The sequence below is a fragment of the Crinia signifera genome, chromosome 6 (assembly GCF_055691185.1).
Source record: "Crinia signifera chromosome 6, ASM5569118v1, whole genome shotgun sequence".
NCBI lineage: Eukaryota > Metazoa > Chordata > Amphibia > Anura > Myobatrachidae > Crinia > Crinia signifera.
This window is the reverse complement of record NC_139222.1, coordinates 283,333,667-283,358,008: the sequence shown is the minus strand read 5'-3', so window position 1 is coordinate 283,358,008 and position 24,342 is coordinate 283,333,667. Positions and strand designations below refer to the sequence as shown.

At 42.2% G+C, this 24,342-nt stretch overlaps 1 protein-coding gene across 2 annotated transcripts in view; it reads left to right on the top strand.

Annotated features, from left to right (window-relative positions):
- The window catches only part of RBM20 (RNA binding motif protein 20), a 216,305-nt gene extending 196,256 nt beyond the window's left edge, over positions 1 to 20,049 (top strand). For both annotated transcript variants that reach the window (XM_083149840.1, XM_083149841.1), the window contains exon 14: positions 17,559 to 20,049. In XM_083149840.1, coding sequence (XP_083005966.1) covers positions 17,559 to 17,672 — 114 coding nt within the window. In that variant the 3' untranslated portion in view covers positions 17,673 to 20,049. The remainder of the gene's footprint in view (positions 1 to 17,558) is intronic.
- Positions 20,050 to 24,342: the final 4,293 nt, after the last annotated feature.

Here is a 24,342-nt window from a genome sequence, read left to right as displayed (position 1 = left end):
ACTTATGGTGCCTAGAAACCTACATGGTGCCTAAAAAAAAATCTCATAAAAAGGAGGCTCCAAAATCAAGTAGGTGCTCCTTCTATTATGAAGCCTGTGGTTTGGTCAACGTGCACACTAGGGCCACATATAGGATATTTTTGAAAACAAAAGAATTGGGGGAATCAATTTTTAGTCACATTTCTCTAGTAAAATCTACTGTATTCGTTAGAAAAATGTATTAAAATTGAAACTCTGCAAAAAAAAAGAAATTTTGAAATTTCACCTACACTTTGTTTTAATTCCTGTGAAACACCTAAAGGGTTAACAAACTTCCAAAATGCTGTTTTGAATACTGTGAGGGGTGCAGTTTTTGAAATGGCATCATTTATGGGGGTGTCTCACATACAAGTCCCTCAAAGTCACATCAGAACTGAACTGGTCCCTAAAAAAATCAGTGTTTGAAATTTTCATGAAAATTTGAGAATTTGCTATTCATATTGTAAGCCTCCTAGTGTCCAAAAAAATTAAAAGGAAGTTGAAATAATGATGGAAACATAAAGTAGACATATGGTCTATGTTAGTTATTAACTATTTTGAGTGGTATGATTATTTGTCTCACAAGCAGAAAATTTAACATTTTGCAAATTGCTAAATTTTCCATTTTTTTACGATATTTTGGTATTTTTCAAAAAAAACACAGACTGTATCGACCAAAATTTACCACTAACTTGAAGTACAATGTGTCACGAGAAAACAATCTCAAAATCACTGGGATAAGTAAAAGCAAAAAAAAGTTATCCCCACTTAAGTGAGACATGTCAGATTTGAAAAAAAGGGCTCTGTCATGAAGGCACAAACTGGCTCTGTCATGAAGGGGTTAATTGGCGCAATAATTACATGTCGTTTTTGGGGTGAAAAAAAAATTAGAATGCCTCAATCACCTTAAAATCTACTTTTTTGTTAATGTAGGCACAGCGAAATTAAAGTATCTATTTCCTTGAAATAAATATATTTTGTATAATATATTAAATATATATTTTGTATAATATAGTAAAATATTATATTTTATATATATATTTATTATTTTTAAGGACCTCATACACTTGTCCAATTTGGGCCCAATTTTATCCGATTCCAACAGATAGTGCTGAGAAATCGTTCCACATCGGATGTGTGACATCCAATCCGATGTGCGGTCCTGTGCACATCAGAACAGAGTTGGAGGTTGGATGGGCAGACCATAAGATGGGTCAGAATTGGACCCATCAGCGGTATATCGCAGGTGCTTTTTGGCAGTATGGAGATGTCAAAACTCCTATTCAAATGAATGGGCGGCCGCTGATTGGCTGACAGAGCTGTCCATTCATTTGAACATCAACTGTACTGGGTTAGGGATTAGTATTTTGTACTTGGTTAGGGATTACTATATTGAACTGGGTGAGTATTTTGGTCTGGGTTAGTATATTGTACTGGGTTAGGGATTAGTATACTGTACTGGGGTAGGGATTAGTATATTGTACTGGGTTAGGGATTAGTATACTGTACTGGGGTAGGGATTAGTATATTGTACTGGGTTAGGGATTAGTATACTGTACTGGGTTAGGGATTAGTATACTGTACTGGGTTAGGGATTAGTATACTGTACTGGGGTAGGGATTAGTATATTGTACTGGGTTAGGGATTAGTATACTGTACTGGGGTAGGGATTAGTATTTTGTACTTGGTTAGGGATTACTATATTGAACTGGGTGAGTATTTTGGTCTGGGTTAGTATATTGTACTGGGTTAATTACTGTATTATTAGTATTGTGTACCAAATTAGGGATTAGTATAATGTACCTAGTTAGAGATTACTATATTGTTAGTACTTTGTACCAAATTAGTTCGTATATTGTACTGGATTAGGAATTAGTATTTTGTACTGGATTAAAGATTAGTATTCTGTACTGGGTTAGGATTTAGTATATTGTATTTGGTTAGAGATTACTATATTGTTAAGTACATTCTGGAGACAATGGTTTTTGGAATAATCTTGATAACGGATATTTGGTTTAGGGATTAGTCTACTGTACTGGGTTATACCCCTTTTACACCAAAATCCCTGGTCGGACCCTGGTCTTTGAACACGGAAGTTTCCAGGGTCGGACCCTGCTTCATACCCCATTTACACAGCACTTCAACCTGGGTCGGACCTGGGTCTGCACCATTTACACTGAACCTGGGTCAGCCCTGCTTTTCCCTATGGATGACATTAAAAATGTCAATTTTAGGACTGATAAACTGCCAGCCAACCTTCCCTCAATGATTTAAATAAAAATTAAAAGACATGAAAAGTTAGCATTGAAAAATGTTGGTTGGTTTATTTAGCAAAATATTTTGTCAAAAAGTTATATTCAGTGATGAAGCGCATATAGCGGTATAAAAGTGCAGCATCACCCATGTGCTCCCCCCAGTCCTCTGCCCCTGCAGCAGCAGACAGTTGGTCGACCTAAAGATGGTCGACATACTGCAAGGTCCACATGGGACAAGGTCAACAGGTCATTAGGTCGACACAAGCATTAGGTCGGCATAGGATTTTTGTTTAATGAGCCGACATATACCGACAGGCGGTATTTCATGCCCTAACATCCACTAGGGCAGTGATGGCTAACCTTGACACTCCAGCTGTTATTGAACTACACATCCCAGCATGCCCTGCTACAGTTTTACTATTTGGCCATGCTAAAACTGATGCAGGGCATGCTGGGATGTGTAGTTCAACAACAGCTGGAGTGTCAAGGTTAGCCATCACTGCACTGGGGCATTGTGGGAGAATAAAATAGTGTGCCGAGTGCATGGACACTTAAAACTGTGTCCATGTCGACTATGTCGACATTCGGGTAAAAAAAAAAAACAGTGAAAAACCCAATGTTGACCTTTTGACTGTCGACCTAGACCATGTCGACCTAATGCTTGTGTCGACCTAATGACCTGTCGATCTTATCCCATGTCGACCTAGACACCTGTCGACCTTGCAGTATGTCGACTTTATGACTGTCAACAATCTTTAGGTCGACCATTCAATCCATACCCCTCCCCCCAGCCTCCCCAAAACAAACATAAATTATTTCTGTAGGCAGAGTATATATCCCTTAAAAAATGGAGTCACTGGAGTGGGAGGCACATCACGCACCCTCCTCCTTTAAGCTCTTGGTCCCACTACTGCCTTACAGCGCTGCATCCTAGAGCCAGATAGGGTTGTGGCAGGTCCACCTGTGGAAGGCCAGGTAGCAGCCTGTGTGCACTGTCCGCACGGGTTGCTGTCTTCTGCTGCTGCAATGCACTGTTTAATGCATGGTACTGACTTACCGAAAGGCGTCCCATGCTTCTGGTATCCTTTCAGCACTAGCCAGATGTCTCGACCTGGGTTGGGACCATTTACACCGCTCACGACCCAGGTCCGACCAGTGTTCAACCCTGGTCAGGACCTGGGTAGGAGACCAGTGTCAATGGACCTGGGTTGGCCCCATTTACACCAACACTGACCTGGGTCCAACCTGGGTTTTTCGTTGGTGTAAAAGGGGTATTAGGGATTAGTATATTGTACTGGGTTAGGGATTAGTATACTGTACTGGGTTAGGGATTAGTATACTGTACTGGGTTAGGGATTAGTATACTTTACTGGGTTAGGGATTAGTATACTGTACTGGGTTAGGGATTAGTATATTGTACTGGGTTAGGGATTAGTATACTGTACTGGGGTAGGGATAAGTATACTGTACTGGTTAGGGATTAGTATACTGTACTGGGTTAGGGATTAGTATACTGTACTGGGTTAGGGATTAGTCTACTGTACTGGGTTAGGGATTAGTATATTGTACTGGGTTAGGGATTAGTATACTGTACTGGGTTAGGGATAAGTATACTGTACTGGGTTAGGGATTAGTATACTGTACTGGGTTAGGGATTAGTATACTGCACTGGGGTAGGGATTAGTATATTGTACTGGGTTAGGGATTAGTATACTGTACTGGGTTAGGGATTAGTATACTGTACTGGGTTAGGGATTAGTATACTGTACTGGGGTAGGGATTAGTATATTGTACTGGGTTAGGGATTAGTATACTGTACTGGGGTAGGGATTAGTATTTTGTACTTGGTTAGGGATTACTATATTGAACTGGGTGAGTATTTTGGTCTGGGTTAGTATATTGTACTGGGTTAATTACTGTATTATTAGTATTGTGTACCAAATTAGGGATTAGTATAATGTACCTAGTTAGAGATTACTATATTGTTAGTACTTTGTACCAAATTAGTTCGTATATTGTACTGGATTAGGAATTAGTATTTTGTACTGGATTAAAGATTAGTATTCTGTACTGGGTTAGGATTTAGTATATTGTATTTGGTTAGAGATTACTATATTGTTAAGTACATTCTGGAGACAATGGTTTTTGGAATAATCTTGATAACGGATATTTGGGTTAGGGATTAGTCTACTGTACTGGGTTAGGGATTAGTATATTGTACTGGGTTAGGGATTAGTATACTGTACTGGGTTAGGGATTAGTCTACTGTACTGGGTTAGGGATTAGTATATTGTACTGGGTTAGGGATTAGTATACTGTACTGGGTTAGGGATAAGTATACTGTACTGGGTTAGGGATAAGTATACTGTACTGGGTTAGGGATAAGTATACTGTACTGGTTAGGGATTAGTATACTGTACTGGGTTAGGGATTAGTATACTGTACTGGGTTAGGGATTAGTCTACTGTACTGGGTTAGGGATAAGTATACTGTACTGGGTTAGGGATAAGTATACTGTACTGGGTTAGGGATAAGTATACTGTACTGGTATGGGATTAGTATACTGTACTGGGTTAGGGATTAGTATATTGTACTGGGTTAGGGATTAGTATACTGTACTGGTTAGGGATTAGTATACTGTACTGGGTTAGGGATTAGTCTACTGTACTGGGTTAGGGATTAGTCTACTGTACTGGGTTAGGGATTAGTCTACTGTACTGGGTTAGGGATTAGTCTACTGTACTGGGTTAGGGATTAGTATATTGTACTGGGTTAGGGATTAGTATATTGTACTGGGTTAGGGATTAGTATACTGTACTGGGTTAGGGATTAGTATACTGTACTGGGTTAGGGATTAGTATACTGTACTGGGGTAGGGATTAGTATATTGTACTGGGTTAGGGATTAGTATACTGTACTGGGGTAGGGATTAGTATTTTGTACTTGGTTAGGGATTACTATATTGAACTGGGTGAGTATTTTGGTCTGGGTTAGTATATTGTACTGGGTTAATTACTGTATTATTAGTATTGTGTACCAAATTAGGGATTAGTATAATGTACCTAGTTAGAGATTACTATATTGTTAGTACTTTGTACCAAATTAGTTCGTATATTGTACTGGATTAGGAATTAGTATTTTGTACTGGATTAAAGATTAGTATTCTGTACTGGGTTAGGATTTAGTATGTTGTATTTGGTTAGAGATTACTATATTGTTAAGTACATTCTGGAGACAATGGTTTTTGGCATAATCTTGATAACGGATATTTGGTTTAGGGATTAGTCTACTGTACTGGGTTAGGGATTAGTATATTGTACTGGGTTAGGGATTAGTATACTGTACTGGGTTAGGGATTAGTCTACTGTACTGGGTTAGGGATTAGTATATTGTACTGGGTTAGGGATTAGTATACTGTACTGGGTTAGGGATAAGTATACTGTACTGGGTTAGGGATAAGTATACTGTACTGGGGTAGGGATAAGTATACTGTACTGGTTAGGGATTAGTATACTGTACTGGGTTAGGGATTAGTATACTGTACTGGGTTAGGGATTAGTCTACTGTACTGGGTTAGGGATTAGTATATTGTACTGGGTTAGGGATTAGTATACTGTACTGGGTTAGGGATAAGTATACTGTACTGGGTTAGGGATTAGTATACTGTACTGGGTTAGGGATTAGTATACTGTACTGGGGTAGGGATTAGTATATTGTACTGGGTTAGGGATTAGTATACTGTACTGGGTTAGGGATTAGTATACTGTACTGGGTTAGGGATTAGTATACTGTACTGGGGTAGGGATTAGTATATTGTACTGGGTTAGGGATTAGTATACTGTACTGGGGTAGGGATTAGTATTTTGTACTTGGTTAGGGATTACTATATTGAACTGGGTGAGTATTTTGGTCTGGGTTAGTATATTGTACTGGGTTAATTACTGTATTACTAGTATTGTGTACCAAATTAGGGATTAGTATAATGTACCTAGTTAGAGATTACTATATTGTTAGTACTTTGTACCAAATTAGTTCGTATATTGTACTGGATTAGGAATTAGTATTTTGTACTGGATTAAAGATTAGTATTCTGTACTGGGTTAGGATTTAGTATATTGTATTTGGTTAGAGATTACTATATTGTTAAGTACATTCTGGAGACAATGGTTTTTGGAATAATCTTGATAACGGATATTTGGGTTAGGGATTAGTCTACTGTACTGGGTTAGGGATTAGTATATTGTACTGGGTTAGGGATTAGTATACTGTACTGGGTTAGGGATTAGTCTACTGTACTGGGTTAGGGATTAGTATATTGTACTGGGTTAGGGATTAGTATACTGTACTGGGTTAGGGATAAGTATACTGTACTGGGTTAGGGATTAGTATACTGTACTGGGTTAGGGATTAGTATACTGTACTGGGGTAGGGATTAGTATATTGTACTGGGTTAGGGATTAGTATACTGTACTGGGTTAGGGATTAGTATACTGTACTGGGTTAGGGATTAGTATACTGTACTGGGGTAGGGATTAGTATATTGTACTGGGTTAGGGATTAGTATACTGTACTGGGTTAGGGATAAGTATACTGTACTGGGTTAGGGATTAGTATACTGTACTGGGTTAGGGATTAGTATACTGTACTGGGGTAGGGATTAGTATATTGTACTGGGTTAGGGATTAGTATACTGTACTGGGTTAGGGATTAGTATACTGTACTGGGTTAGGGATTAGTATACTGTACTGGGGTAGGGATTAGTATATTGTACTGGGTTAGGGATTAGTATACTGTACTGGGGTAGGGATTAGTATTTTGTACTTGGTTAGGGATTACTATATTGAACTGGGTGAGTATTTTGGTCTGGGTTAGTATATTGTACTGGGTTAATTACTGTATTACTAGTATTGTGTACCAAATTAGGGATTAGTATAATGTACCTAGTTAGAGATTACTATATTGTTAGTACTTTGTACCAAATTAGTTCGTATATTGTACTGGATTAGGAATTAGTATTTTGTACTGGATTAAAGATTAGTATTCTGTACTGGGTTAGGATTTAGTATATTGTATTTGGTTAGAGATTACTATATTGTTAAGTACATTCTGGAGACAATGGTTTTTGGAATAATCTTGATAACGGATATTTGGGTTAGGGATTAGTCTACTGTACTGGGTTAGGGATTAGTATATTGTACTGGGTTAGGGATTAGTATACTGTACTGGGTTAGGGATTAGTCTACTGTACTGGGTTAGGGATTAGTATATTGTACTGGGTTAGGGATTAGTATACTGTACTGGGTTAGGGATAAGTATACTGTACTGGGTTAGGGATAAGTATACTGTACTGGGTTAGGGAAAAGTATACTGTACTGGGTTAGGGATAAGTATACTGTACTGGTTAGGGATTAGTATACTGTACTGGGTTAGGGATTAGTATACTGTACTGGGTTAGGGATTAGTCTACTGTACTGGGTTAGGGATAAGTATACTGTACTGGGTTAGGGATAAGTATACTGTACTGGGTTAGGGATAAGTATACTGTACTGGTATGGGATTAGTATACTGTACTGGGTTAGGGATAAGTATACTGTACTGGGTTAGGGATAAGTATACTGTACTGCGTTAGTGATAAGTATACTGTACTGGGTTAGGGATAAGTATACTGTACTGCGTTAGTGATAAGAATACTGTACTGGGTTAGGGATAAGTATACTGTACTGGGTTAGGGATTAGTATACTTTACTGGGTTAGGGATTAGTATACTGTACTTGGTTAGGGATTAGTATACTGTACTGGGTTAGGGATAAGTATACTGTACTGCATTAGTGATAAGTATACTGTACTGGGTTAGGGATAAGTATACTGTACTGGGTTAGGGATAAGTATACTGTACTGGGTTAGGGATAAGTATACTGTACTGGGTTAGGGATAAGTATACTGTACTGGGTTAGGGATAAGTATATTGTACTGGGTTAGGGATAAGTATACTGTACTGGGTTAGGGATTAGTATACTGTACTGGGTTAGGGATTAGTATACTGTACTGGGTTAGGGATTAGTATACTGTACTGGGTTAGGGATTAGTATACTGTACTGGGCTAGGGATTAGTATATTGTACTGGGTTAGGGATTAGTATACTGTACTGGGTTAGGGATAAGTATTTTGTACTGGGTTAGGGATTAGTATACTGTACTGGGTTAGGGATAAGTATACTGTACTGGGTTAGGGATACGTATACTGTACTGGGTTAGGGATTAGTATATTGTACTGGGCTAGGGATTAGTATACTGTACTGGGTTAGGGATTAGTATACTGTACTGGGTTAGGGATAAGTATACTGTACTGCGTTAGTGATAAGTATACTGTACTGGGTTAGGGATAAGTATACTGTACTGGGTTAGGGATTAGTATATTGTACTGGGTTAGGGATTAGTATACTGTACTGGGTTAGGGATCAGTATATTGTACTGGGTTAGGGATAAGTATATTGTACTGGGTTAGGGATAAGTATACTGTACTGGGTTAGGGATTAGTATACTGTACTGGGTTAGGGATAAGTATACTGTACTGGGTTAGGGATAAGTATACTGTATTGGTTAGGGATTAGTATACTCTACTGGGTTAGGGATTAGTATACTGTACTGGGTTAGGGATTAGTATACTGTACTGGGTTAGGGATTAGTATACTGTATTGGGTTAGGGATTAGTATACTGTACTGGGTTAGGGATTAGTATACTGTACTGGGTTAGGGATTAGTATACTGTACTGAGTTAGGGATTAGTATACTGTACTGGGTTAGGGATAAGTATACTGTACTGGGTTAGGGATAAGTATACTGTGCTGGGTTAGGGATTAGTATACTGTACTGGGTTAGGGATTAGTATACTGTACTGGGTTAGGGATAAGTATACTGTACTGGGTTAGGGATTAGTATACTGTACTAGGTTAGGGATAAGTATACTGTACTGGGTTAAGGATTAGTATACCGTACTGGGTTAGGGATTAGTATACTGTACTGGGTTAGGGATAAGTATACTGTACTGGGTTAGGGATAAGTATACTGTACTGGGTTAGGGATTAGTATACCGTACTGGGTTAGGGATTAGTATACTGTACTGGGTTAGGGATAAGTATACTGTACTGGGTTAGGGATTAGTATACTGTACTGGGTTAGGGATTAGTATACTGTACTGGGTTAGGGATTAGTATACCGTACTGGGTTAGGGATTAGTATACTGTACTGGGTTAGGGATAAGTATACTGTACTGGGTTAGGGATAAGTATACTGTATTGGTTAGGGATTAGTATACTCTACTGGGTTAGGGATTAGTATACCGTACTGGGTTAGGGATTAGTATACTGTACTGGGTTAGGGATTAGTATACTGTACTGGGTTAGGGATTAGTATACTGTACTGGGTTAGGGATAAGTATACTGTACTGGGTTAGGGATTAGTATACTGTACTGGGTTAGGGATTAGTATACTGTACTGGGTTAGGGATTAGAATACTGTTCTGGGTTAGGGATTAGTATACTGTACTGGGTTAGGGATTAGTCTACTGTACTGGGTTAGGGATTAGTATACTGTACTGGGTTAGGGATTAGTCTACTGTTCTGGGTTAGGGATTAGTATACCGTACTGGTTTAGGGATTAGTATACCGTACTGGGTTAGGGATTAGTATACTGTACTGGGTTAGGGATTAGTATACTGTACTGGGTTAGGGATTAGTATATTGTACTGGGTTAGGGATTAGTATACTGTACTGGGTTAGGGATTAGTATACTGTACTGGGTTAGGGATAAGTATACTGTACTGGGTTAGGGATTAGTATACTGTACTGGGTTAGGGATTAGTATACTGTACTGGGTTAGGGATTAGTATACCGTACTGGGTTAGGGATTAGTATACTGTACTGGGTTAGGGATAAGTATACTGTACTGGTTAGGGATTAGTATACTCTACTGGGTTAGGGATTAGTATACCGTACTGGGTTAGGGATTAGTATACTGTACTGGGTTAGGGATTAGTATACTGTACTGGGTTAGGGATTAGTATACTGTACTGGGTTAGGGATAAGTATACTGTACTGGGTTAGGGATTAGTATACTGTACTGGGTTAGGGATTAGTATACTGTACTGGGTTAGGGATTAGAATACTGTTCTGGGTTAGGGATTAGTATACTGTACTGGGTTAGGGATTAGTCTACTGTACTGGGTTAGGGATTAGTATACTGTACTGGGTTAGGGATTAGTCTACTGTTCTGGGTTAGGGATTAGTATACCGTACTGGTTTAGGGATTAGTATACCGTACTGGGTTAGGGATTAGTATACTGTACTGGGTTAGGGATAAGTATACTGTCCTGGGTTAGCATGGTGCGTATCATCCACGGCAAAGCATCCCAATCTGGATGCGTGTTCCCTTTGTGCATAGAATACAACTGTAATGTACTATGTAAGGCAGGGGTGTCCAAACTTTTTGCGACGAGGACCAGATTTGGTGAAGTGTAAATGTGTGGGGCCGACCTTTCAGCCTGATATTCTTTGAATCATTAATCACACCAGAATGGTCCCCCACTCTGCCCCCATTCACTGTATGTCCCCCAGCAGGTCCCCATTCACTGTATTTCCCCCAGCAGACCCCGATTCACTGTATTTCCCCCAGCAGGCCCCTTCACTGTATTTCCCCCAGCAGGCCCCTTCACTGTATTTCCCCCAGCAGGCCCCCATTCACTGTATGTCCCCCAGCCTGCCCCTCCTTCAATGTATGTACTCCATTCACTGTATGTTCCCCACTCTGCACCCATTCACTCTGTCCCCCAGGCTGCCCCCCTTCTCTTAATGTCCATCACTGCCTCTATTCATTGTATGCCCCCAAGCCTGACCCTCCTACACTGTAGGACTCCCATTCACTGTATGACCCCCATTCACTATGTACCTCACTCTGCCCCCATTCACTGTATGTCCCCCAGCATGCCCCTACTCCCCCTTCTCTGAATGGCCATCACTGCCTCCATTCACTGTATGTCCCCCAGCCTGACCCTCCTTCACTGTATGTCCCCCTGCCTGCCCCCTCCCTTCTCTGTATGTTTCCCAGCCCCGTGTGTGAGTCAGAGGAAGGAGAGGCAAAGCAGGCACTGCAAGGACAGGAGATGCTTGGGCTCCCGCTGCTGCCCTCCTCCACTCTGCATGTTACAGGAGCAAGCTAACCCCTTGCTTCCCCCCTCCCCAAACACTGCTGTCACTGTGATTGTGGAGTAGGGTGATATAAGATTGCAGCAACAGGGGTAGGACCCCAAACACATCTGACTGTGGTGGCCGGCACCTCCTCACTGCAGCAGACAGCAAGGTAAAGATGCGCTTGCCGGGGCCCCACCTTTAGTGTCCCGTGCTTCCCACATCTGAGGCTCTGCCCGCTTCCAGCTGGAGGCTGCGGGCCGCTTGAAATTACAGCACGGGCCGCAATTGGCCCCCGGGCCTGACTTTGGACATGCCTGATGTAAGGACTATGTGCTGAATAAAGACCACCAGCGAGATTACTGTGTTACTCTGTTTGTGAGACCTCTGTTACAGGATCATCTATGGGCATTTGTACCTAGCGTGCCAAGCACTATAGTGAGTGTTTTGGGTGATTAGGATCGGGTTGGCACTACTGTACGGAAGGTTATATAATATGATGGGAAAATGGCTTCTCTCTGTATTCCCAGAGGCGCAGTCACGAGAGCTACACTTGATTAGTATGAGACGTCCTGATATCCCACCTCCCGAAATGTTGTTCCCCATTAAATCTATAAACCCAGTGCGAGTGAGGCTGCGGACAGATGCTTTCACTTACAAGCTTTAAGTGGCTGACACTGGCTGGGCTTTGCCCCAGGATGGGACGTTACAAGGCAGTTGGTGCACTTGTCATTTTTAATAGGTCTGTGCGCTGTCATTATTCCTTGGGTAAATACAAGGCTTAAGGGCTGCAGACAACAGCAGCAGCCAACATCTAAACTGGGCAGACATATATCACGGTTACATCAGAGGTCTGGCTGTTCCCCCGACACGCCCATCGTGTCATCCGTGTGGCATTACACCATTCGGAGGGAGACGTGATCTGCTGACCTTTTTAGTAACACACGGAAGTCGGCAAGTCAGACTCTGTACACACAATGTACTATTATACACACACTCTGTACACACAATATACTGTAAACACACACTCGGTACGCACAACATACTGTATACACACACTCTGTACACACAATATACTGTATGCACACACTCTGTACGCACAATATACTGTATACACACACTCGGTACGCACAATATACTGTATACACACACTCGGTACACAATATATACTGTATACACACACTCGGTACACAATATATACTGTATGCACACACTCGGTACACACAATATACTGTAAACACACACTCGGTACACACAATATACTGTATACACACACTCTGTACACACAATATACTGTATGCACACACTCGGTACGCACAATATACTGTAAACACACACTCGGTACACACAATATACTGTAAACACACACTCGGTACACACAATATACTGTAAACACACACTCAGTACACGCTAAATACTGTATACACACACTCGGTACACACAATATACTGTAAACACACACTCGGTACACACAATATACTGTAAACACACACTCAGTACACACAATATACTGTAAACACACACTCGGTACACACAATATACTGTAAACACACACTCAGTACACGCTAAATACTGTATACACACACTCGGTACACACAATATACTGTAAACACACAGTTAGCGTAGTCAGTCAGCATCTCTGTCAGTATCAGCGTTGTGTTCCCACCCGTTCGCTGCCAGCCGTAGCTTACGTAATAAACGTAGTCAGTCAGCGTTACGTAGAAAAGACAAAAAGTCCGTCTCCTTGCGCTGTGAGTGTTCCAATGTGATTTCCAAACTTTTTTTCTCTCTCAAACTCCCAAATGCAGATATGTGAAACAAGAAAAAAGTTGACAAATTTTGTAATCAAACAATATTATCAGTAATTCTTCCTCCAGAATGTGTTGGGAAATGGATGGAAAAGGTGCTCCCAGAGTTTCCAGAAGGTCCCCTAGAGATTTTTATAGGGTCACCTCACACGTGTATACGGATAGATGACGACTCCTATAAAGGTATCTTTAACCAGGTACAGACTCCAACAATAATTCTTTTCCAAATAAAAACCTTTTATTCCAATAAAAAACGTGCACTACCCACAATCCTCAACAGCAATAATGTCACACACTAGATGGAACCCGGGTAAGGTGTGGACATTTCAATGCTGTATGGCAGTGGTATGGCACCTCTAAAAATAGACACTTAGATCGACGCGTTTCTGCACACTGCGGTGCCTTTATCAAGATGTGTGTCTATAAGAAAAACATTTAACCATAAGACTGTTTAGGGTCTTAGATAAAAATAGTGACAATGACATAAGAAAAAATGCGCTAAGACAGCGCTAAAACATATCCCAATATACAGCCAGAAAACGTACCATATTGGGATATGTTTTAGCGCTGTCTTAGCGCATTTTTTATTATGTCATTGTCACTATTTTTATCTAAGACCCTAAACAGTCTTATGGTTAAATGTTAGCGTAGTCAGTCAGCGTTACGCAGTTAGCGTAGTCAGTCAGCCTTACGCAGTTAGCGCAGTCAGTCAGCGTTACGCAGTTAGCGTAGTCAGTCAGCGTTACGCAGTTAGCGTAGTCAGTCAGCATTACGCAGTTAGCGTAGTCAGTCAGTGTTACGCAGTTAGTGTAGTCAGTCAGCATTACGCAGTTAGTGTAGTCAGTCAGCGTTACGCAGTTAGCGTAGTCAGTCAGCGTTACGCAGTTAGCGTAGTCAGTCAGCGTTACGCAGTTAGCGTAGTCAGTCAGCGTTACGCAGTTAGCGTAGTCAGTCAGCGTTACGTAGTTAGCGTAGTCAGTCAGCGTTACGTAGTTAGCGTAGTCAGTCAGCGTTACGCAGTTAGCGTAGTCAGTCAGCGTTACATAGTTAGCGTAGTCAGTCAGCGTTACGTAGTTAGTGTAGTCAGTCAGCGTTACGTAGTTAGCGTAGTCAGTCAGCGTTACGTAGTTAGTGTAGTCAGTCAGCGTTACGCAGTTAGCGTAGTCAGTCAGCGTTACGCAGTTATTGTAGTCAGTCAGCGTTACGTAGTTAGTGTAGTCAGTCAGCGCTTATTACATTGTGTGGGAACCATTGACCATTTTAACCTGCCTGACATGACAGGTGTGAATGTGTTCCTGAAACACCCCCACTATCCACACCAGCCCGAAGCACAGCGAGGGGACGCAGTACGCGTCCCCCCGACCTGTTCATACCCCCACTATCCACGTAGTTAGCGTAGTCAGTCAGCGTTACGTAGTTAGTGTAGTCAGTCAGCGTTATGCAGTTAGCGTAGTCAGTCAGCGTTACGCAGTTAGCGTAGTCAGTCAGCGTTATGCAGTTAGCGTAGTCAGTCAGCGTTACGCAGTTAGTGTAGTCAGTCAGCGTTACGCAGTTAGTGTAGTCAGTCAGCGTTACGTTGTTAGCGTAGTCAGTCAGCGTTACGTAGTTAGCGTAGTCAGTCAGCGTTACGCAGTTAGCGTAGTCAGTCAGCGTTACGCAGTTAGCGTAGTCAGTCAGCGTTACGCAGTTAGCGTAGTCAGTCAGCGTTACGCAGTTAGCGTAGTCAGTCAGCGTTACGCAGTTAGCGTAGTCAGTCAGCGTTATACAGTTAGCGTAGTCAGTCAGCGTTATGCAGTTAGTGTAGTCAGTCAGCGTTACGCAGTTAGTGTAGTCAGTCAGCGTTACGCAGTTAGCGTAGTCAGTCAGCGTTACGCAGTTAGCGTAGTCAGTCAGCGTTACGCAGTTAGCGTAGTCAGTCAGCGTTACGCAGTTAGCGTAGTCAGTCAGCGTTACGTAGTTAGCGTAGTCAGTCAGCGTTACGTAGTTAGCGTAGTCAGTCAGCGTTACGCAGTCAGTCAGCGTTACGTAGTTAGCGTAGTCAGTCAGCGTTACGTAGTTAGTGTAGTCAGTCAGCGTTACGTAGTTAGCGTAGTCAGTCAGCGTTACGTAGTTAGTGTAGTCAGTCAGCGTTACGCAGTTAGCGTAGTCAGTCAGCGTTACGCAGTTATTGTAGTCAGTCAGCGTTACGTAGTTAGTGTAGTCAGTCAGCGCTTATTACATTGTGTGGGAACCATTGACCATTTTAACCTGCCTGACATGACAGGTGTGAATGTGTTCCTGAAACACCCCCACTATTCACACCAGCCCGAAGCATGGCCAGGGGACGCAGTACGCGTCCCCCCGACCTGTTCATACCCCCACTATCCACGTCAGGGTGGAGTTGATTTTATAAAGTGTGGTGAGCGCAGCGAGCAACAAACCCTGAAGCGGGGCGAGGGGACACAGAATACACGTAAAGTAATCCGCGTGCGCTCGACACACTTTATAAAATCAACTCCACCCTGACGTGGATAGTGGGGGTATGAACAAGTCGGGAGGACGCGTACCGCCGCCCCTCGCGAGGCTCGCTACGCTTCGGACTGGCGTGGATAGTGGGGGTTTGAAATGGAGGCATTTGCCAGTATGTAACATGGAGCACTGGCAAATGTGTCCTTTATTGTGCAGCAGAGACATGCACTACCGCACCCCTAACTCTGTCCGTCTCCCTGAAGCGGACACGGGCAGGGTTGCCGTACCCTGCCGCAATAATTACTGAGACGCACAAGTGTCTGAGACGCTCCTGAATCTCAGGCAGATGGAGTGCCTCTCCGTCGGTGCGCGCATGATCCCCTCTCCGCCGGCGTCCGCCAACACAGGGGATCTGGCGGTTACCGGCGCTGTGTGAGAGGCGCTCACTAGGCTTGCCAGGGACGCCGGCGACAGAGCTGCAGCTCCTGGGGACAGTACGGTGAGTAGCTGTCTGACGGGGACACAATACACTGACTACGCTGAAAATGTAGCGTAGCCTGCCGCCATGAAACTACACAAGTACCCAATATAATGTATACACACACACTATGTATACACAATATACTGTATACACACAACATACTCTATACATACACAATGTACTGTATTCACAAAGGTCCATTGTGGGGGTGGTGTTGGGGCAGATAGGGAAGGGTTATGGTCAACCCTGCTACTCAGACGCCTAAATATAGTCGTCATTAACGGAAGTTAGATGCCAGTGTTAGAGTGACGGTTACATGGTTATATTTTCACGGGTTTTTTTTTGGTACCAAATGTCACTGGGATCCTCGTGAACACTGCGAAATGTGAAAAACTCATTTCGACCATTTGATCGTCAACCGCGCTCCCGTCGCTCTAACGCTGGCATCTAACTTCCGCTGTACCATAACCCTTCCCTATACTGCCTATCCGAGATTATAGGGAAGATTAGGGTTAGGACGAGGGGTGGAGGGTTACGCACTAAAAGGGTATGGTTAGGATTAGCCTGTGGTGGGGGGGATTAGGGTTAGGCACTTGGGGGGGGGGGGGGGGGGGAATATTTACCTGGAGCAGTCACTAGAGCAGAGCCACTTGCCTGCTGCTGCCGTCTCAGGTATTGTACTGTACCAGGAACAATTATTACTGGCAGGGACGTTTCAAGGTGAAGTGTGTGTGTGTGTGTGTGTATGTGTGTGTGCGCCAGCCACAAGTCTGTGCCAAACAAATAGGTGAATTAAATTCACAGCCTGCTCTGAAGGTGAGAACAACCAAAACAAATATATTAGGCGTTGGTCCCTTCCAGTGCTGATATATAGTCCTGACTGATGCTCTCAGAAAGAAGTGAATGTAACTTCTCGTTGATATACCGTATAAAGAACGGGAAACGGTCATTGGATCTGCAGCATATTGGTCGACAAGCATTGGGTCGACACTGTTACAGTAGGTTGACATGGTTCTAGGTCAACATGGGTCTAGGTCAACAGGTCATTAGGTCGACACAAACATTAGGTCAACAGAGTCTAGGGCGACAGTCAAAAGGTCGACATGGGGTTTATCACTTTTTTTTTAGCCGAAATGTGCCGACAGCCTGTTTTTCATGCCCTACCATCCACTAGGGTGTGGTGGAAGAATAAAATAGTGTGCGCACTATTTTATTCTCCCACCACACCCTAGTGGATAGTAGGGTGTGGTGGGCGCCGGTAAGTAGCAAATGACCGCTGCTTACTGGGTGGTGTTGAATCACCCTCAATGTTTACAATGCGCGTAGCTGTAATTAATACACTGAGACAGCTTTTACCTTCTCCCCAGAGTTACCTCTCAAGGCTAGCCGAGGCTGGGCCAGGACAGAGCAACCCGGAGACTACGGCTCTGCAGCAAGATGATGTGGGGATCGTTCCCCAGTTTGAGAAGAGCAGACCTTGAAGCTAAAGATTCGCTGTCATCGTCAGTAAGGACAATACAGAACAATCCGGATTGTATAAAGGCTGGAGTCATTCTGGAACAAGAACAGGAGACCTATCGTGCTGCCCACGGTAACATGAAATACAGCATTATCCACAGAGAGAACCAGCTGAGATGCCAGAGCGATATAACCCGGGGTTATGACTCCAATGTGTACAAGCACGAGACACAACCAATATATTTTTTTTTTTTTAAACCAAACTGAAAACAACAAAGCCAAAAAAAAAAATGTTTTTTTTTTTTAAATTTTATTTGAAAAAAAAAAAAAATTCTCCCCGTCTATTGTTAGCTATGTCAAAGTGTGTCGAAACATTTAACGTAGGGAAAAGACTTTATAATCCGGTACGGATGTAAGGAGGGCGTATGCAGAATGTAAAATCAGCGTAGAGTCTGCCTGGAGTCTGGGTGCTCCGACTATTATAAAATGAGGCATATAATCTACAGGCGGATAACCAGGACTGGTTTTCTACAGATAATAATGTCAAGAAAATGTGAAAAAAAAATGTTTTAGTTTGTCACAATAGATGGCGAACAGGAGATATATATACGCAGAGCCGTGCGCCAGCATGCCAGAATGAGTCCCGCTGTGCCTTAGATTTGACATGCACACTGTGCCATGGAAGACATATATATATAGATATATATAGATATATATCTATATATATTAAATAAAATTCAGATTTCTCAGGGATTTATTAAGTGTAACTAATCTAGATTATAATGTTTTATTTATGACCAGTACCTCAGAGTGGAAGTGCACTAGAAGTGATGTAACATTAGCTGCAGTCCTGTATAACTGCAAGAAGGGTAGAACCAGCAGTATTGTGACCAGCTGATAACGGAGTCTGTGAAGAGAATATTGATGTACATTTTCGCTGTAATCTAACAAATCTGTGTATACATTTTGGTATATCTGAAATAAATATTGCAAGTGAGCAGCAGGATGCACTTGTAGCGAACCCGTCAGGCGCAACAGCATGGATGCCATGTACGGGTATTCACATGCGCACAGTCATAGTAACGTAAGACATAATATGTGCCCCTTCTTCTGAAGATTTTGGGACACTTATACCACGTGAGCAATAAAGGGCCTGGAACCCTTCTTAGAATGTGACGATGTCACAGAACGCTGCTTAGCGTTGGTGAGCGTGCTCCTGCCAGTACGTGGGAGGTCTCGCTCATTATTAGTTACACCCTGCCAAAATATGAGGAAGTTCCAGCAGACCTGTAACAAGGCGAAGACAGATTGAACGTATCGTTACAGGTTATTATTCATAGTCTCTGTACTGATGTGTGCTCAGGGGGCCCTTGTGTTGAGGACAGGTCTGCTGCAGGCCCCGGACTGCTGCAAAGGCAGTAGTACAGTATGATTGACCTGACAGCACTAGTAGTACTTAACATTGGCTGGGGGGGGCTTAATTTATTTTGCAAGTAGATATTTTTTCATTTCGAGCATTAAGTGGGATTGTCCTGACATGGGGGGACTCTTCCCCCATCCAGCGATTCTAGGACAGTTAGGGTGCGTGACCTGCATGATAGATACCACGTGAAAAGAAGGGGTGTTTTAGGGGAGGGAACAAAGCTCTTTGGGTACACTAGCCACTCCCCCTGTGGGACATAAAATGGGGGCCCCCTGCGGAACAAAGCTCGATGCCCCGATTTCGAACAATCCAAAGTTGTAGAATGCATTAGTAATAGAGCAGAGAATAATGTATTACTAAAATTGATTATTAAAAAAAGAATGTTGGGTTATCAGCTGTGCTTCTGGGTAATGGTATCGCCTGACCGTATATTTACTTTCGGGGCGACGCATAATAATTTTTTTTTTGTCGTGCACCAATAAGAAATGACAATCCTCAGGACCAAGTCCGGGTATTTGTTAAATATGCTCCTGATTAGCATTAGGGATAAGCCCATCTGGAAGGAACCATTTTGCACCTTGGCACAAGTAAGTTGTTACTCAGCAAAGGGACATATTTGAGATGCGAGGACAGATTTAGATTTGGGAGAGGGACGCTTCCTAGCTTAACTCTAAGGATGCCCGGTCTTTATAACTGCACACAAAGGCAGGCGCCATGTTCCCTGCAAGGAGAAAAAGATCTGAGGGGTAGATGTATGAAGCGGGGATAATGGAGGAGGAGTGGCCCATGGGAACCAATCAGCTGCTCTATAATTTAATATTATGCAAATTATAGATGTGACGTCAGTGCTGATTGGTTGCCGCTTCTCCTCTGGCTCACTTCTCCTCCCATATCACTGCTTCATAATTCTACCCATGAGGGACTAGGGGCCTGATTCAGTAATATCACAGCATCAATGCACGCACCATTTGTGCAATATAGTTATTATATATATATATATATATATATATATATATATATATATATATATATATATAGTAATTCTATAATTCTATATTAGTAATGCAGTACCATCAGTGTTCCGTGTGTTGTTTAATACAGAACACTCAGAGCATCATCAGGAGGTGTGCGATATTAGATTTCACCAGCGCTTCCCATGATATACGAGCCCCATCTACCCCAGACCCACAAAATGTTACAGGATTTATGTTATCTTCAGAAAATCTAACTCCGTAAAGACTGACAGCTGAGGCTAGAGAGGGGCTTTGGAATAGTCATTCTGTCGCCAAGGACGGGATCGTTACGCAGATGTTACTATAGCAACACTGACATCTGTCCAGTGTATAACTAATCGCTATACTTTTCGGGTGCCCTCTAATCTTCAAAAGGGGCCGCTCTTAACCTCAGTAATAAGTTAAATCAATGCATTTCATCAATGAATCTATCTGAAATACTGTTACATTGTTGACGCTGTCTATGTTGACAATATTATGCCGGCATCAAAATGCCGACAAGGTAAAAAATGCTGTTTTGACTGTGTCGGCGGTATAGCTGTTAACAGCATTTTTTACGTTATACCGTAGACACAGTCAAAATGCTGTTCCCATCAGTTTAACCTTGCCAACCTGCTTTTGTCGAGTGACAAACTGTGGTCATGAATGTCACTACCGACAACAACAACAACAACTGCATCCGGTTGTATGATCTTCTAACGGTCTTTTTTTTATTTTTTAAATCTTTTATTTTTTTTATTATTTTAACTGTGAGCAAAGAAATGTTTCGCTTGTTGCTTTTCCACGTACGAAGAGCAGGTCAATACTGCCCTCTGTAGATTGCTTATATTGCTGTAGCGTAGCCACAGGGGCAATATGGTGCGGCACGTTGCGGAGTCTATAGTATAGTGTTTGTATTATTGTTGTGTAAGGGCTACTGCTTACCCAATAAATCTAAATACCCATAGAGCTCGCTGTAAGAATATGTGCATGCTTGAACATCTTCCATTAATCTTACTGGTCAATATGTATATTGTAGCTGTCCAGGTCTGCTAACCTATTTATAATGTGAATTTACATTTTTTACTACTTTCATATAACTGGTTCACCAAGAATCTACATGTAAAAAAAAAACAAAGGGAGTATTTATATAATAGTTTTATATTGTTGCGCCTACATACGTTGCACTCTGACGTCTAGTTTCTCCAGAATTAGTTATAATTATGGGGGTGATTCAGGTTGGTTTGCAAATTTAGATTTTAATTTGAACAAACCGATCCCGAATCTAACTCTATCTGCACATGTTACATCTGCCCCACTTGCAGTGCAGCATGTTTTTTTTTCCATTAAAGAAGGAGTTTGCTTTTGCAAACCCACCTGAATCATCCTCCCTATACGTAGAACAGCACTGAAGTGAGCGACAAAGTTATCACTGCCTGTCCCCTGCACAGAAGGTCGGTAATGAGGTGACCTAAGGCCGTTGCTTCAGGAAGAAGTTGTTTGGGAAGGGAATTAGGGCAGCAAAATAAAGGGGATTTATTTAAAAAAATATATTGATGCAAAATGTGTATGTTAGTGGTATTTCTTGTTGGTATATTTAAAAATGTTTAAATAAAAAAAAAACCTATATTTTATAGTGAAAACCAAATGTTGATGCTGGTTTGGAAGCAGCTGAGAATTTGTCGTTTCAGTCTAGCTTCCGGCAGTGGAGTAAGACGGGCATACTCCTGCCGGGACAGGCCGGAGACAAACCGGTGCAGCCCAACGCAGCCACTTACTGTACAAGTGTCTCTCATTTCTAAACTGCACTAAAGTCACAGAATATCACTGGATTCTATGAACAACAGCTTTTCATTCTGTGGGTTCCAGATGACAAGTCGACGGTCACTAGGTAAACATGTAGTAGGTCGACATTAGGTCAAAAGGTTGACAGTGCTTAATGTTGACATGTACAGAAAGTCAACAGGTTCACACGATCATAGTTGATGCACGTATGGTGGACACAAGGGTTTTTTTTTTTAAACGTTTTAATCAGTTACCGTCCACGTGGACTACAACTGGGAATAGTAAAATTGCCTCGAAGCATAGCGAGCACTAATGACACTAATCACGTGTCAATTAAAATGACAAATAGAACCCGCCTCCAACAAGGAAACGTGTGGCGACTTTTTCTGTTAACCATTTCCATGTCAACTTGTGGACTGTGTTGACCTTTTGTCTACCTTTTCAGGTGTCTACCTTTTAAATGTCGACCTACTCACCCTTTTTAGGCTTGCGACCTAATTATGCTCGACCCAGTGATCCATACCTTTATGCTTTGTTTCCAAAAAGGCCTTTGTTTCTGGTTAGTTCTCATAAGGGGTTGGGATCATTTGGTCTACAGCATGATGGTCGACAGTCATTAGGTCGACACATAGGAAATGGTCGACATGGGTCTAGATCGACATGGTTCTAGGTCGAAAGGTCATTAGTTCGACAGGTCGTTAGTTCGACAGGTCATTAGTTCGACAATGTCTAGGTCAACGGTCAAAAGGTCGACATGGGGTTTTTCACAGTTTTTTTACCCTGATGTCAACACAGTCAAAACGTACACAGTTTAAAGTGCACCGCATCCCCTTGCATCGCTTGCGATGCATCGGGCACGGTGCCTCGCTGTGCTCGCCACACTATTTTATTCTCCCACCACGCCCTAGTGGATGGTAGGGCATGAAATACCGCCTGTCGGCACATGTTGGCTCAAAAAACAGTGAAAAACCCAATGTTGACCTTTTGACTGTCGAACTAATGACCTTTTGACCTAGAAGCATGTCGACCTAGACCCATGCTGACCTAATAGTGTCGACCTAATGACTGTTGACCACCATGCTGTAGATCAAATGACCGCATCCCCTCATACAGAATGTAGGCCAAAGAATTTACATATCAGAACATGAAAGATGGCTACCATGACGGTAATACTTTGTCTCAGTGATAGAGCCAAAGATTACATAGTCTTTACATGTTAAGGACTCCTTTGGCTTGTAGCGCTATGTACCAGTGTACTGTAGTCAGGGGCGCCAAAGAGAGGAGGAGGGGCAGGATGTAATTACCCAGGCCCAGATTTGTTGGAGGAGACAGCAGTAGCCCCACCTCCTATGATTTAGACACGCCCCCTGTACCCTGGCCCCAGTGAGGCGCCGTATCGTAGTGAGAGGAGAAATTAAAAGTTGGCAATTATTGTATGCTGGTATTATTATCAGTGAGTGATATAATGCCACAAGAGGTCCACAGCGCCTTACAAAATACATAAGCCGTTACAATACCCCAATTGATAGCAATGTTTATGCAAGTATATTTATTCCTCTTTCCCCCACTAATTAGGCTCACTGGTACATGAACAGCTTCACTGAATACTGATTAACACTTTAAAACGCTTACAGAATTGCCACAATGAAGTTGTGATGTGTACATACACTAATATGTAAAAAGTACTATAAATGGACACTAGGGGGCACTGTGCTGCTGTATTCTGTACATCAGATTGTATTATAATAATAATAGGTATTTATCTAGCGCTTGCCAGAGGTAAAGATAAGGGAACTGCAATAACAGATTTTAATATCATTCTCCGTAATTACTCATAGAAAATATGTAAGGTAGGCGGTGAAGATAACAGGCAAGTAAACCTTGTATTAGAAAGGGAATAGGTAAACCAGAGGCTTTGTCGCTACAATATGAATGTCTGCATCTAACACAATACTGTACTAGATATTGCTGCTATAGTGACAGCTCCGGATTACTACGTCTAATCTCTTTTGGGACACTGGGAGAAGCGCGACCGCTTTTGTACCTGTGTGACCGCTCCTGCCTTGTTATCGATATTCAGTCCTTGGTTTATTGAGGCGGGGACTGGCACAATGATACTTGAATTGGACCAGAGACACTATTTATTGAGGGGTTATAAAATCACGTTTATTTAAATGATGGCTTGTAAACAAATAGACAATAAAATCTGTCACGAGTGTTCTTCACTTCTGTTTCATCACAATATATTTTACATTTGTTTGATAATGATTGTTTTAATAAAGAGAATTTTCATGCATTGTGACTGTGTGGGTTATTTGTGTGTGTGTGTGTGTGTGTGTGTGTGTGTGTAGTGATAAGGCGTGCCGCAACGCAGCTGATGTCATAAAGGTAAAGTCACCAGCAACCCTGGGAAATGTGGATGGAGATGACGAGAAGTAAGGCTGGGTTATCATGCAAAGTCACAACCGGTGCAGGACCCTTTACCGTTGCCTG